At 33.1% G+C, this 14238-nt stretch overlaps 1 protein-coding gene across 3 annotated transcripts in view; it reads right to left on the bottom strand.

Moving 5' to 3' along the window:
- Positions 1-3328: 3328 nt before the first annotated feature.
- The window catches only part of LOC116342347 (probable serine/threonine-protein kinase yakA), a 47951-nt gene continuing 37041 nt past the window's right edge, over positions 3329-14238 (bottom strand). For all 3 annotated transcript variants that reach the window (XM_031769910.1, XM_031769912.1, XM_031769911.1), the window contains 3 exons: positions 13357-13860; positions 7916-9197; positions 3329-7784 (listed from right to left, as the gene is read on the bottom strand). In XM_031769910.1, the coding sequence (XP_031625770.1) occupies positions 7517-7784; positions 7916-9197; positions 13357-13860 (2054 nt within the window). In that variant the 3' untranslated portion in view covers positions 3329-7516. The remainder of the gene's footprint in view (positions 7785-7915; positions 9198-13356; positions 13861-14238) is intronic.

Below are 14238 nucleotides of genomic sequence, written 5' to 3'. Positions count from 1 at the left end.
TGTCATTCTTTCGATTTGGAGTTTTTTTCTTCGTTTTTTTTCTCACTGCATGTCTCTTGCTTTCCATTCGAAGCCTTTCTTAAATCCACAAACGAGCATTAGATATCATTTAAATGGTTTAAACATTCTTTCTTCAACATTCCAGATGCCAACACTTGATTCACACACAGAAAAACAAACAGGATACCAAATGATAAACATCTAAAAATCTGGTCATTTTAAAACTCTCAATGATTTTTGATGGAATGTAACAAATTTTAATATTTACACTTTTGAAGAATAAAAAGATGGAATCATCTGAGTTTTATTGATTTTGATCCTTGTTATATTATCTTTTTACACATACATCAAATGCAAATGCAGTTTTGGTGAAAAAAAAACGAAGATTTTTATTGGCTTCGAAATTGAACATTTCACGGATAATTTATGAATTTTTCTTCTCTTTTGAACTCTTTCCTTTTGCATTGCCAAGACGATGGAGATTCTTCTCCTAAGTACACATTTTATTGGAATTGTCTGTGAATTAGATTTAATCCAAAAGAATGCAGCAAAAATTGCTACAAATTATATCGAGTGCGCGAATTGAATTCAAAATCTAAGACGGCCAGCCGTCGGTCGACCGACCAAATCTTTGAATTTATAACTTAATATTTCTCTCGATTCTATTCCGCTATTCCATATAGATAACAATAGCTTTTATACAATAGAGTTGAGCTGATCGTTTTTTATCGCTTGATTCAGTTTCAGTTTATAAATATATTTATTGGATCGATTTATGGGAAAATAGTCATTTCAAAATAAGACCACACCGATAATACGATTATATCAAAAGCACAACAGAAAAAAAAACAGAACGGTGATCATGTGTTAATGGGCCATTGTATATATACGTACGCGTGAATCTTGTATCGTTCTGTGTCGGTTTTATTTATTTAAAAAAATGAATCTCTTCAATGTACAGTATCGATCCAGTGTGTATAGTGTTAGAGTGCGCACGTTGGTGACATATTGTGGTGGTCGATAAGAACCACTTCATTCGATTATAATGTAAATTTGTGTTTGTGTGACTGGATTTTGTTATTTAAGGAGTGCCATGCAAGAGAATTGGTTCTTTTTGGTTTGTGTGTGTGTGTGTGTGTTATTGTGTGCGGTCATAAAATCATTTTCAGTGATCAGCCAAAAAAGAGCATAAAAATTATGGTCATGGTCTCTCTTTTCATCTGGATGCATTTATGAAGCAATGGTCAAAACAAATCAAAGAGAGAAACTAAAGCAAATCGTGTTGTAGAACATAAATTTTAACTCGTTAGAATTGTGTTGCAGCAGTATGTTTATTTATTCAGATTTGTATTAAAAAAAAAAAAAAAAAAAAACGCAGTACCTTGGCTTGAATGAATCAGAAAAGAGATCACACACACACTTCAATTGAAACGACAAGAGAGAATGGAGAATGGTATCAATTTTGGTTGCACGTCCAAATGCATGCATTTATCTAGCAAAGATAGTTAAGAGAGTGTCAATATCAAATATGTAAAATCAAAATGAATTTCCATCGAACCGATATAAACAACAAATAGCCAACATCTAAATCAATTCGAGAAAACTGTTGTTTTCTTTTATCCTCGGCAATTTTTGTCGGCTCCATATGCTCGAATATGCATTCAAAGCCGATCCAAATACATCACACCAATCGCACCAATATTGATTTCAATAACTTTATATTATCATAGGCGGTTTATAGAAATGCCGTATGCATGTTTTGAGCTTCGATTTGTCTGAAAATTTATTGGCATTCATGTGTCTGACTGAGACTCGGTGTGTTCATGGTCTTGTGTTGCAGTCGCTCGCGCGAGCCTTGTTGTCTTTCTTTCTTTCTTCATGCTCGCTGCGTCGCAGCATTTGTGTGGTGTGATCTGTCTGTTCACATACGAATTGTGAGCATTGTTTTGAAGCACATAATAACAATAAATATTTAATTTGTTGTGTGTTACCATATTATTATTATTAACCAACCTCACACGTTGAACCCGTTGTTCCATTGATTTCTTTCGTTCGTTGTCTGCTATTTCAGTTTTTGAAGCAAAATAAAAACCAAACAACAACAACAATAATAAAATAAAATTCAAGCCAATAAATAAGTTATTCCCAAATAAAAGATTTTGTTGTCGCGCCGCCGACTCAAGTCGCATCGTATTTGTTCAGCACAGCATCAACGACTGAGAGCGGGGAAAGAGTGTACCTTATGTCGATATGTGAGAACATTTTAATCAAGAGATCAACGCCGGCAATGATCTTATCGAAGAGAGTGAAAATACAAATTCCCTTTGTTTGTTCTTCAAGTTCTGTCTTTTAATACTTACACTTTTTTTCTCCGCTGGCTGCAGCCATGGCTAAAAATGTGCGCGAGCAAAAACATAAGAAAGAATACGCACGGTTTTTTTTAGAATAATTTTTGTGTCCATAATTTATTTTTCAATCTGATTGTTATATATAGAGAGAAGTTATAATGCCTTTAAATAACTACATTAAGATAAAGAGTGTCATACAAGTAAGATTTAATTGTAATGTTTTAATGTTCATTTTGAAAATAAGTTACGAAAATTCACTAAACATAAAAATTGTTTTATTTAAAAAAGAAAATAATTAATTGTAACATTAATATTAGCGAGCAGATCATCGATTGTTTTTCTTTTGTTATTTGTTAAATTTATTGATATACATGTACAATGTACATATTTGTTTATGTTGTTTAAATATAATGCCAATTGCACGTTTGTCTTAATATGCACCGTGTACTTATTCTGCCTCTGTATATCCTAGAAAAATTGTCAAGGTCGATTTAAAATCATGTTCCCAATGCTTAATGCGTTTGCATTTTCTTGTTTGATTCATTTTCAAGCACCAAAGAAAGAGAAGACTTTAGTGTGAGAAAAAGAAAACAACGACTACGAACAAAGAAACTTATACAAAAATAAACTCTAGAAATGAGGTTCAATCAACCTCGAATCGAAGTCAATCAAAATGGGAACGAAACATTGTATTTTCAGTGTATTTTTTTTTTCATCTTATAACGACAAAAGTAAATTTATTTTGTAATTTTGTATGATTTTCTTTAGTCTTCAGAACACCAACATCGGTTAACATCTATCTAAAAACTGGCTTTCATTTTTGTAAAATTCTTTCGTTTAATTTGGATTGTTGCCGTTTTATTTCTCTTTCTTTTATAAATGTTGCATAAAGCTCATTACCTCATCATATAGAGTGATTTTTATTTCTTACAGCTATTTCTTCTTTTTAGTATTCAATCGAAGTAATTTCGTTTTTTTGTTTGTTTTTTTTTTTGTAATGTAGGCCGATTGAGTAGCTACTTAGCGGGAGTCACAAAAGCTAGACTCCCATGGTTGCCTCATTGAAAATGAACTATTAACAATATCCTTTTTTCGACATTATTTTGTAGGGTTTTTTTTGAAGAAAAAAAAGAGGAAAAATTAAAATATATTCGTTTCATATGCGTCAAGTAACGCAAAATGAAAATATCCATTACTTTCTACATTTGGCCATTCGAAACGGTGTGTTCCGTGCAAATGTTTAAAAAATAGTGTCGAAAAAATAAATTATGTATTATAAGAGTTTTAGCTTTAAACTAGTAGCGTATTTTTTTCATTCTCAGCTAATTTCACTTGTTTATTTGTTTCATTCCTGCATTAAATGCAATCTACAGAAAATATTAGCACTTGTTTCTTTGTATATGTGTTTTTACGTATTATTGATTTCATTTCACTGTGAATTTTTAAATATTCGTTCATTCTTCACATCGCATTTTAGTTCATTAAATCTGTTTGTATGTATAAAATGCAACATTTTTTTTAGTTGTTTAAATCAACGTCTTTGTTTTAAATATTTGTTTTTAATTCATTTTTAAGGCCATTCGAAACACCTGCGTACAATATAATAGTTATCTCTTCAGAACGAAGAAAGTAATTCACTTTTGTGTAAACTACAACAACCACTGCTCAAACCAGTCAAAAATGTATTTAGTTTGTTTTTCATTCAATTTTATGTGGATGACAATGGCTATGCGCTTCAATTTTCATTTTGTATCAATGAAGATTTCCACGTTTTGCTCTCATCGAATATAAAATGATTTTTTTTAAAACTAAAGCTAGAAAATGGTATGCGTAATTTTTGTTTTTGCCACAAGATTCGTTTCATTTATTGTATTGAAAAGATGTGAAAATGTTTTGACCCAACCTTAAGAGAAATAGTCCATGGCATGTGCATAAATTTAATGATTTTTTTTTCTTATAAAAAAACAAGGTAAATTCTCTTCCTCGTTTATTCACATTGTTTGATTTCAATTTTTGCTGTCTATTATTTGTGTTGCTGTTTTTTTCTTCTCTCTCCTCAAAACATACCTGTAGATATTCTTTTCAACAATTTATGTAAATGTGTGTGCTCATAAATGGTTTTCTATTATTATGCATTATTATGGATATTTATTATTTAATTCAATAGAGGTGGGCCTCAGCGAACGATGAATGTATTTAAGGAGAATGCCTTTGATTTTATTTTATTGTTCAAATTTCTTGATGGTGAATATAATTCAATTTTATATGGTTAAGTATGACTTTTTATGGTGTCATTGTTATTCGACTGAACGGCGCGAGCACGCACGCGTACACATCGAGAATAAAGCGAACATGTATTGACAATAAACAAGGGGGGAAAAGACGAAAATGAAACAGATTTTGACAGGTAAAACGATCATGATGATGATGATGAAAAAACCGTTGAATTTAATTATGTCAACAAATGCATTAATTTTGGTTAAATGCTAAACGAACAAGTCAAACGCTCGAATTTGAATTTTAATCATATTTGTTTGTTTTTTTTTTATTTTCATTGAACCGTTTTCATGTTATGTTCATTGTTATGTGTTTTCTTGTTTATTTTCGTTTCATAAAAATCATTTTACGCTTCGTTGAAAACTGCACTGTATTCATCATCATTTATGCCTGTGTGTCTATGAGATCGATAAATCAATGGCATCAAATGCCGTGCTCACAACGATATGCTACACATTAACATTGCAATCGCACTTGTTATGATCAACAGCCTGCTTTTTTTGTTTCAAAAGAAAAACTCGCGCACAACTCACATTTTAGGAAACTGGTCTCTCTACATCCTACGAATATATTAGTTTACGAAGTAAAAGAGTAATTGAATTGATTTTCCATTTTTGGATTTGATCCACGGCCAATGACCGATTTGATATTTAATTGTTGTATGATCAGTTAATTTGTTACAATCTTAACCATCGTACTTAGCACTTAATGTTAAAATGGCATCAGTTATTCACGTCATGGTATGTGTGTTTGTTTTTTTTTTTTTGTAATTGGAACCAGAACAAAAACACCTTAAACAAAATTCTAAATTGAATGGCGAAAATACGAACTAAAATCTTGATAAGTAATAATGATTAATTTGGGAGGGAGGAGTAGTGTTTGGGGTCATAAATTCGACATCTGAAGTCGACTTATTCAATTTCTGTACCAAAAACAATACCAAATTAGTTGCGCGTGATTGTGAAAAAAAAAAAAAAATTATTTGTTCACTTATTTGAAACAGCATTTAATTAAGATCAAAATCGAAAATTAACCGTTCTCGAAGTGGTGTAGTCAATAAATGTATGAATTTGGGTGTTTTATCAAAATTCAATTAGCTTGGCGCTCACTTGCTTATCAAATAACTTTCTACATGTGACAAAAATAAGTTAAAAAATGGTGAGGATCACTACTACATAAAATTATTGAGAAAGAAAATATAAAATGAATGAACTGACACAACAAAGCGATTGCAATCAAATGTTTCAATTTTTCTACAGAAAAAACACTGGAAAAGTTTTCAAAATGGTTTCTTTTTCTCTCTTTCACTCTATCTTGCTCAGATAATAAATATATGATTCTTTATATAATTAATAGAACATAATTATATGCCATTTAGCAGTAATATAATAATAAACTGAGATCACAGAATTTTTGCATCAATTTCGAGATAATTGATGATTTTTAGATTGTTTCATTCTAATGACATTTGGCGAATAGATTCACAACGACGACGGCTTTTGTATATAATATAAGTATCATTTTTATGTACTTGCTTGTTTCTTTCATACTGAAAATACTAATTGAAATTGTCATTAACCGCAAACGAGTTGATCTACCTGTCTTTTTCTCGTGGTTCGTTTTTCTCTCTCTCTTTCTCTCTCTCTTTTCGCTGTCATTAGAACAAATACAACAAAAAAGTATATAGTTATTTTAAGTTGCTAACGTCAGCAACGAAACGGAAAAAAGATCGAACAATTATAATTAGGGAATTTAACTCCTAGCTAAAAAAATGTTTAAGTAAAGTATTCATTTGAACAGTTCAACATTTACGGTTAAATAGCAGATGATGCATGACATTCAAACTTTTTTTTAACCATCTTTTCTTCGGAAAATAAATGAACAATTTCAGCTTTATGTTATATTAAATTTTTACAACAGTCAACTTCCAAAAGACAAATAAATTGCACGCCATTTCATGGAGCTTATTCGTGAGAGCGAAAAATTCTCATTCGGAAATGTGTTTTTTATTCTTCTTTTTTTCACAATTGGAACATTTTAACATCGATAATAACTTGATACAAAGATACAGAAAGATTAAAAATTGTTTGGCACTGGCGTATCATGTGACATTTTCATGCTTTGTTGATGTTTATTTTTTGATCGATTTTGTTGTAGCTTTTTTTCTTCATTTTTTTTTTGTTATGAGTATTAGGGTGCATAATTTTTGTTTAAAGATTCTATGTCGGGAGGTTGTCTATGGAGAACTCCTGTAATGATTTTTTTCCCCAAATAGTGTGTTTTAGCGATCTTTCATTTGACCTTTCGGTACTTTTCACAAAAGTCAAATTTTAAAAAATCCAATTTGACCTTTCAAATGAGGGATCGCTAAACATAGATTTTGGGGGTACCCATGGTAATTTTATGAAAACAATGCACCCTATTGAGTATTCAGTACAAGAAACTGAGCTTCATATTTATTTAACATTGTTTTTTGTTCTCTGATAGAAAGATGTAACATTCATAATGGTTACGAAATTAGTTAGTTATTATGATTATCGCTTTTGAGAAGTTGTGATTTATGTGTTTGTCTACTTTAAAAATAATAGGAAAATTACTTGTTTCTTTGCATCTCCATTGGCGGTGGTGCTGTTGCTATTGTCATCGTCATCATCAGCCGTTGTGTCATCGTCATCGAAATGAGTGCCAGATGGTGGTGATGGTTGTTGATAATCGGTAATATTCATGTCTTCAATCTCATTTATGGCGGCTGTGGAAGGTTTTCCAACGTCAAGGAGAACCGAATTTTGTGACAGCATTGCTGTATCCATCGTACTTGCAACCGTCGATGAAATAACGAATGTAGGTTGTGGTTGATTTGATGATGTCGACTGTGTCGACATTTCCTCGGTCTACAATGTGGAATTTGGTGTTGATATTGAAATCATTGTTTGATCCGGTGAATGCATCATATTCATATGATGCTGCTGGTGTTGCTGTTGTTGCTGTTGTTGTTGCTGCTGCTGCTGCTGCTGCTGCTGTTGTTGTTGTTGCTGCTGCTGCTGCATCAAACTCTGGCTCGACATTTTGCTTTCTTTCTTGATGCGTTGCTTTAAATGTACTTTGGCGTGTCGTTTCTTTTCATCGGAACGTGCAAATTTTCGGCCACAAATATCGCAGCTGAATGATTTAAAAAAAATGATACAAACATACGTATGAATAAATAATATAAGAAATGTTTTTTTTTTAATTTCCACCGTATTTAGGAGTTTTATTGTGTACATATAGGAAACGAATTGTATTTCACTCACCTAAATGGTTTTTCGCCGGTATGTGTACGAATGTGTGTTGTCAAATGATCGGAACGTGAAAATGATCGCATACAAATTCGACATTGGAATGGTTTTTGACCGGTATGAATACGAATATGACGCGTTAGCTCATCGGAACGTGAAAATCGTCGATCGCAATTTTCTACCGGGCATGCATATGGTCGTTCGTGTACAGGTGTTTTACTTGGACGATTTGGATACTTACGCGGTTTTACGGGCACCAATTTCAATGGTAACGTGCCTTGTTGGTAAACTTGTGATAAAATTTCATGGCCTTTGCTTGTCGATGGATTGTATTCGGCCAATTGTACATTATACGAAGATGATTGCATTCCATGCTGTTGTTGTTGTTGCTGTTGCTGCTGTTGCATCGATTGAGATTGTTGTACATGCACGGTTTGTTGTTGCATTTGTTGCGAATGACTGTCACTCGAGCAGCTCATCGAACCAGTGAATTGTTCTTGTTTTGGAATCAAACCGCCCGAAGCGGATGACGATGGTAGCGAAACATGCAATGATTGTTGTGAATTATAATCGATCGGTGAATCGAGCCACTGATATTTCATGGGTGCCCGTTGATATTGATTCATATCGTTGTTTTGATGCATATCAAGTGACATTGATGTTGGAATGGTGGCACCATAATTTGGCGGTTTGTTGAGAATAAGATTTGAACAGTCCATATTTAGGCCGATCAATTCGACTTGATGCGAACGTTCGTCGTAGTGCGAATGATGTTGGCTTACCGGTGACGGTGATTGTGTTGTTGTTGAATTTTGTGGAACATAGTGTGCTTGACTAGTACTTTGTGGAGCTGGCCCAAGCAAACTGAACAATGGTGGTTGGAATAATGTCTTATCGGGGCTGGGTAAATTCCATCCAGTCATCGATGAAGGCGGTGACATTTGTCCAGGCAAAATGGACATTTGCGGTGAGCTCATTTGTGTGCCAAGACCAATTGTTGGGCTGGCTGTTGTTGTGAAAACGCCACGATACGAAATTATATCGATGCTTTGATCGTTTTGTGATTGCTGATGGTGTGTTTGCTTTTGCATTTGTGGCGATTGCAGGCTCTGTTCATTTTGAATGTTCTGTTGATGACCGTGATGTGGATACATATTAACACTGCTCGTGTTACTTGTCTCTTCTTTTATTATCGACGATGGACTGCAACGTTCTTCTTTCAATGGGCTGCAGATGCTGTGCGGCGGGCTTGATGTTGTTTGCGGTTCCAACGATAAATCGTCTGAATCAATTGAACCTGAATTAAAACAAAAAAAAAAAAACGAGAAAAAAAACAAACAAACAAGAACGTAAACGTTAGAAAATAAAAATAAAATGATAAAATTGGTTTATATTTGTGCCACTGAATTTATGCAAATTGCCAAACAAAAATCAAATCATAGTCAGTGCATGCCTCTCTTTTTTTCTCTCATTCAAAAATTTAATGGTTAATTATGGTGCAATTAAAAATGTGATTTTTTTTCTGTCGTCAAATAAAACATCATAATTGAATATTCATAGATCAACTTCAGACTGCAGAGTGGCAGATCATCGACGCAAAAATTATTATCCATTTAACGCATTCGGTTAATTTTTATCGCATTTATGGCTTTTGTGACTCCGTTCATGTATATTAAATGACACAGCGTCGAATGACAGTAGCGTCGGCCAACCGGTTTCATTTAATTTATCAACGATAGTTTTTTTTGTCAAATACGCACTCGGCACAACATCATTTCGATATTTATATTCTTCTTCTTCTTCATCATCATCATCTCATTCTTATTATACTTATTCTTCTTATGGTTCAATGCAAACTACTCATGCCGTGCTCATTTGACGCCCCATAGTAAGCATTGCAAAGAAATGTTTAAATCGCATTTCAGAATCACTCATACACACAAGAATCAGAGATGCGACGCAATCAGGGATAAACTGTTCACGAGTCGGATTCGTACAGATGACAAATGGACTCAATTGAATGAAAATTAAGTGTCTTTTCCATATAAATTTTCTATTGGGTGTATATAAGTAACTTGTTTGCGTATTGAAAAGTATCCCGAATCAAATGATACGTTGCACTTGTCTTTTGGATTAATCCATAACGGATATTTCAACTTCACGTAGCTCACATCATCGAACACTTTTTTATTATCAAGATATTTGACTTTTTTTTTAATTTTTTCAAGACGACTGTTCCACTTTTAGACAGATTATGTATTTAAGCCAGCTTAAATATATCGAAATACGTTATTTGGCGTTGTTGTATTTGAAATGGTTTTCTTTATTTATGAAACTTGTGGGCAAAAAAAATAATAGATGCACATCATAACAACAATATAGTGAGGTCGCTTTTATCGAGAGATCATAGATTAAACGGTTTATTGTACCACGTTGTTTGTGTTGTTTGCACCTCGAAGCGTTCCATTGGGAAATTTTCTTGAAGCAATCAACTGCATGATCAATCTCATTCGAAATCTTTTCGATAGCAATCAAAAATTGCGTCTCACTATAAATTCACAATACACTATTTTATTTTAATCGATCTTTTATGCACCACCATTTCATAAAAGGCGCTCAACATGCATTTTTTTCTTCTTTATAAAGTGTTTAATTGCAATCGCGGTTACGTCGTGCATACAGTTCATAAATCACATCTGGAAATGTATGTAAATACAGATCTGTGCTGTTTGATGGGTGTCAAAAAACATTTTGAATGGCGTAACTTCCATATTCTTCGCCTTTGAAATTTGGTCTCTTATTACTAACACGTGGCAGTCGTGATCGTCATCATGCAAAATTCTGACCTTTATTTTTTTTAAATCTTCGTTTAATTTTTCAAGTATGTGTCTTGTTGAAGTGGCGTTATCGTCAGTTCTGTTTTTGCAAAACAATTTTTATTATGAATTTGCGGAAATTCGATGTCTGCATCATTTCAAATGCTTAATTCGTATAATTTCCAGGTAGAGATTAAACATTTGGTAGAAAATTTGAACATTATTCATCCGAAGGCGTATTAGCACTGGTTTAATTCGTGGGCAAAAATGCGAAGTAAATCTGTTTTTGTCGGGGGTATTCACTGTACTCACTGAGTTCCGCCACACGGAATGATCCATGTGACGGCATACTTTCACACACAACTTCGTTCTGAGTGTACTGAGTACTACCGACACAAGTCCAATATACAAACAAACAACAAATTCTATCTCGGTATACTCAGAACGAAGTTGCGTGTGAAAGTATGCCGTCACATGGATCATCCCGTGTGGCAGAACTCAGTTAGTAGTTTGAAATTGGAACGGATATAGATAAATTTTCCCTCGAAATTCAGAAGCCTTGTGTTGGCGCATCCAATTGTTCGCTGATATTTATTTTCTGTTGTTTGTCATCTTTTCACAAGGCAATCTTTTATTAGTACCACAATGATATAATTTTTTGTTGTTTTGTGTGCAATTTTGTGAAAACAACAGAGATATGATAGAATTTATTTATTTTTTCGAAGCATTCAAGCACATTCGACAATTCTATTAAAAGGATATGCCATTAAAATTGGAGACAATTTGGCAAATAAGTTCAATACACCCGAAAATTAAGTCTCATAGACCATAAATAATCAAAATAAATGAATTTTTACGCTTTCTCGTCAATGTAAGAGGAATTTTGAACGAAAAACTTTCTGCATCGAATCGAGTGCACAAACAAACACACACACATACCAAAAACTGTTTTTCCATTTTCTTTCAGAAATATTTATGCTGTTGGAATTTGAACTAAAAAAAATGTTTAAAACAGAAAATAAAACGGCCACACCATTTTAATATTTATATATCCGAGCGAGTCCATTTACTTGTAAAATAACTTTTGTAATCTCAATTGCCTTTAGACTGTAATAAATTCTGTGAATATGTTCATTCGAACGAATGGCCGAACTTTATGAAAACGGATGGCGTTACAAAGCGCATACAAACATACATACTATTAACAGCATTGTATGCGTATCTCTTGCTGTCGCTCTCTTTCTGCCTCCCGACATGCCAACCAAAGACACATAATATATACGAAAAAGGCAATGAAACGACAAATTTGACGATGAAAAAAGGGAATAAAACAAACAAACACTATTAAAGATTTGCGGAAGTTTTAAACGCGATAAAATTACTGAAAAAATAAACAAAATATATGATAAATTCATATGCAAGCAGAGCAAATGTATTACAATTCATTCGCTGTTTGCCATTTCAACGGCTACTCAACTCACTCTCTATAAATATCATGCAGCCCAATGCTTAGCCGAACAAGAAAACTAGACGACGTTTTATTCGGACTCTTTTTTTTGTTCGTCTTTGAATAGAGTATTCGCAATACAATGTGCCATGCGATATTTGTTGGTGTTTTTTTTCTCTCTATATTTTGTCTATAAATTACCATTGGTTCATAAGAAACTGATTTTCTTCTCTTTTTTTCGCGTTTTTTCATGAATGAATTGGATACGAGCACTACAAATTGGCTACATATTGAAATTGTACCAAAGCAAATTTATTTCGAGTGTAATAATTTATTGAAATGACAATGTTTTTTTTTTTTTACATATCGTATTACAATATCAGCGAGCGTCGAACCAAAATCATTTTGAATAACATCCGATCAAATGGTTCGCTTGAGAGTTGAACTTTTTTGGCGTTTAATTCTTTTGTTAAAGAAAAACAAACACTTTCGAGCACTCTTGACCATCTTTAACTGATAAATCAATAGGTCAAATCAACCACACCGAAAGAACAAACAATTAAATTGTTCATTCAGAGATGTATTGTCGTAGAGTAGATTTCTTCGAAAAATAAACAGAACAATAACCATTGATTGCCTTGATCCGTTTAGGGCTTACATTAATCCTTTGTCGAAAATGAATTATGAATTACGCACAACTGTATCAGCTGATTGAGAAAGTGAAAAAAAATCTCTTGCATTAAAGGATAAATACGAAGTTGATTAAATAAATATTTATGATAATTCTTTAAATGGAATTAGAAAAACATAGAACGATCACATGATGAAAACATCTCACTGTTACAAAAAAAAAAACTTGCACACACAGCAACAATAATATGATGCCAAAATCCTGAGTCAACAAAATGAGTTTCTTCTTTTTGTTGAACAAAAAAAAAGTTTCCGCTCATTCGAATTTGTTTACTTCAAAAGTCACGAGCACAAATTATAATAAATTTTTATGCAAAAATATAATATGAGCTATGGCTACCACATGCTATTAAAACGTTGAAAATTGATCAAATAAAAATAGTACAGTGTGTTCGTGGGCCCTGCGGTGGGCACGGAATGAATGAATCTCAAAATATCAATTAGTGATAAAAAATTAATTTTGTTTTTGATTCAAAGAATTTGCGACAAAATCACTAACATACCTGTTATCGGTGGTGGTTCAATGGTGTTTGGTCCAAAGAATGACGGTATATCACTAGACGTTGTAACCGGCGTATTCAAATCTCCGGTTTGTGCGTCGGAAATTGATTGATGGTGCGCCGTATTGGAATTTCTTTCGATATGATTCGGGTGATGCGATGATGGATTATTGCTTTCGTGATCAGTTGTGCTGTTGTTTGTGCTCATACAGTTCGCGCTGCTGGAGTTGCAATTGATGCCTGGCGATGTGCTTGTGTTGTTGTTGTTGTTGATTGTAAATAGATTATTGTTGTTGTTGTTGTGGTTATTATTGTTATTATTATTGTTCACATAAGATGTCGCAGTTGTTGCTGCCGATTTCAAAAGACAGGTATCAAAGCTTAAAACATTAAAATGTGCCGCAGCTGCGGACTCCGTTAGAAGAAATGCGTGATGCGATGGCGCAACAAGTGTTTCAAGTCCTTCCATGATCATGGTCGTAGTGGGTTGTCCAGGAGCTGAGCTGCCTATCGATTAGCAATGACAAAACAAAGAAAAACAAATAATTCGTTTAGTTTTCGCTGCTAATTGTTGGCAAAAACAAAAATCAAATATAAAAAGTTCCTCAGTATGAACGAAATATTACAAGAGAAAAAAAACCGAGGCCAAACATTTAAGTGAATTTAAGAAAAATTGGTTAAATTTTCAATTTGATTAATGATAAAATTTAATTAGCGACAACATAAGTGACTGATAAATTATAGAGAGAAAGAAACACGCACAGAGAGACAAAAACAAATTCTGAAAAGGAAGAAGAATGAAACAAATAACGAAAAGAGAAACAATGAAATAAAATGAAACACACATTCGACAATCAGATGAACGAGAACATTCATACACACAAA

The sequence above is a fragment of the Contarinia nasturtii genome, unplaced genomic scaffold (assembly GCF_009176525.2).
Source record: "Contarinia nasturtii isolate CC-2019 unplaced genomic scaffold, AAFC_CNas_1.1 Cnas_scaffold_864, whole genome shotgun sequence".
NCBI classification, from domain to species: Eukaryota; Metazoa; Arthropoda; class Insecta; order Diptera; family Cecidomyiidae; genus Contarinia; species Contarinia nasturtii.
Note: the sequence above shows the minus strand (reverse complement) of the source record. Positions and strands in the feature narration are given on the sequence as shown.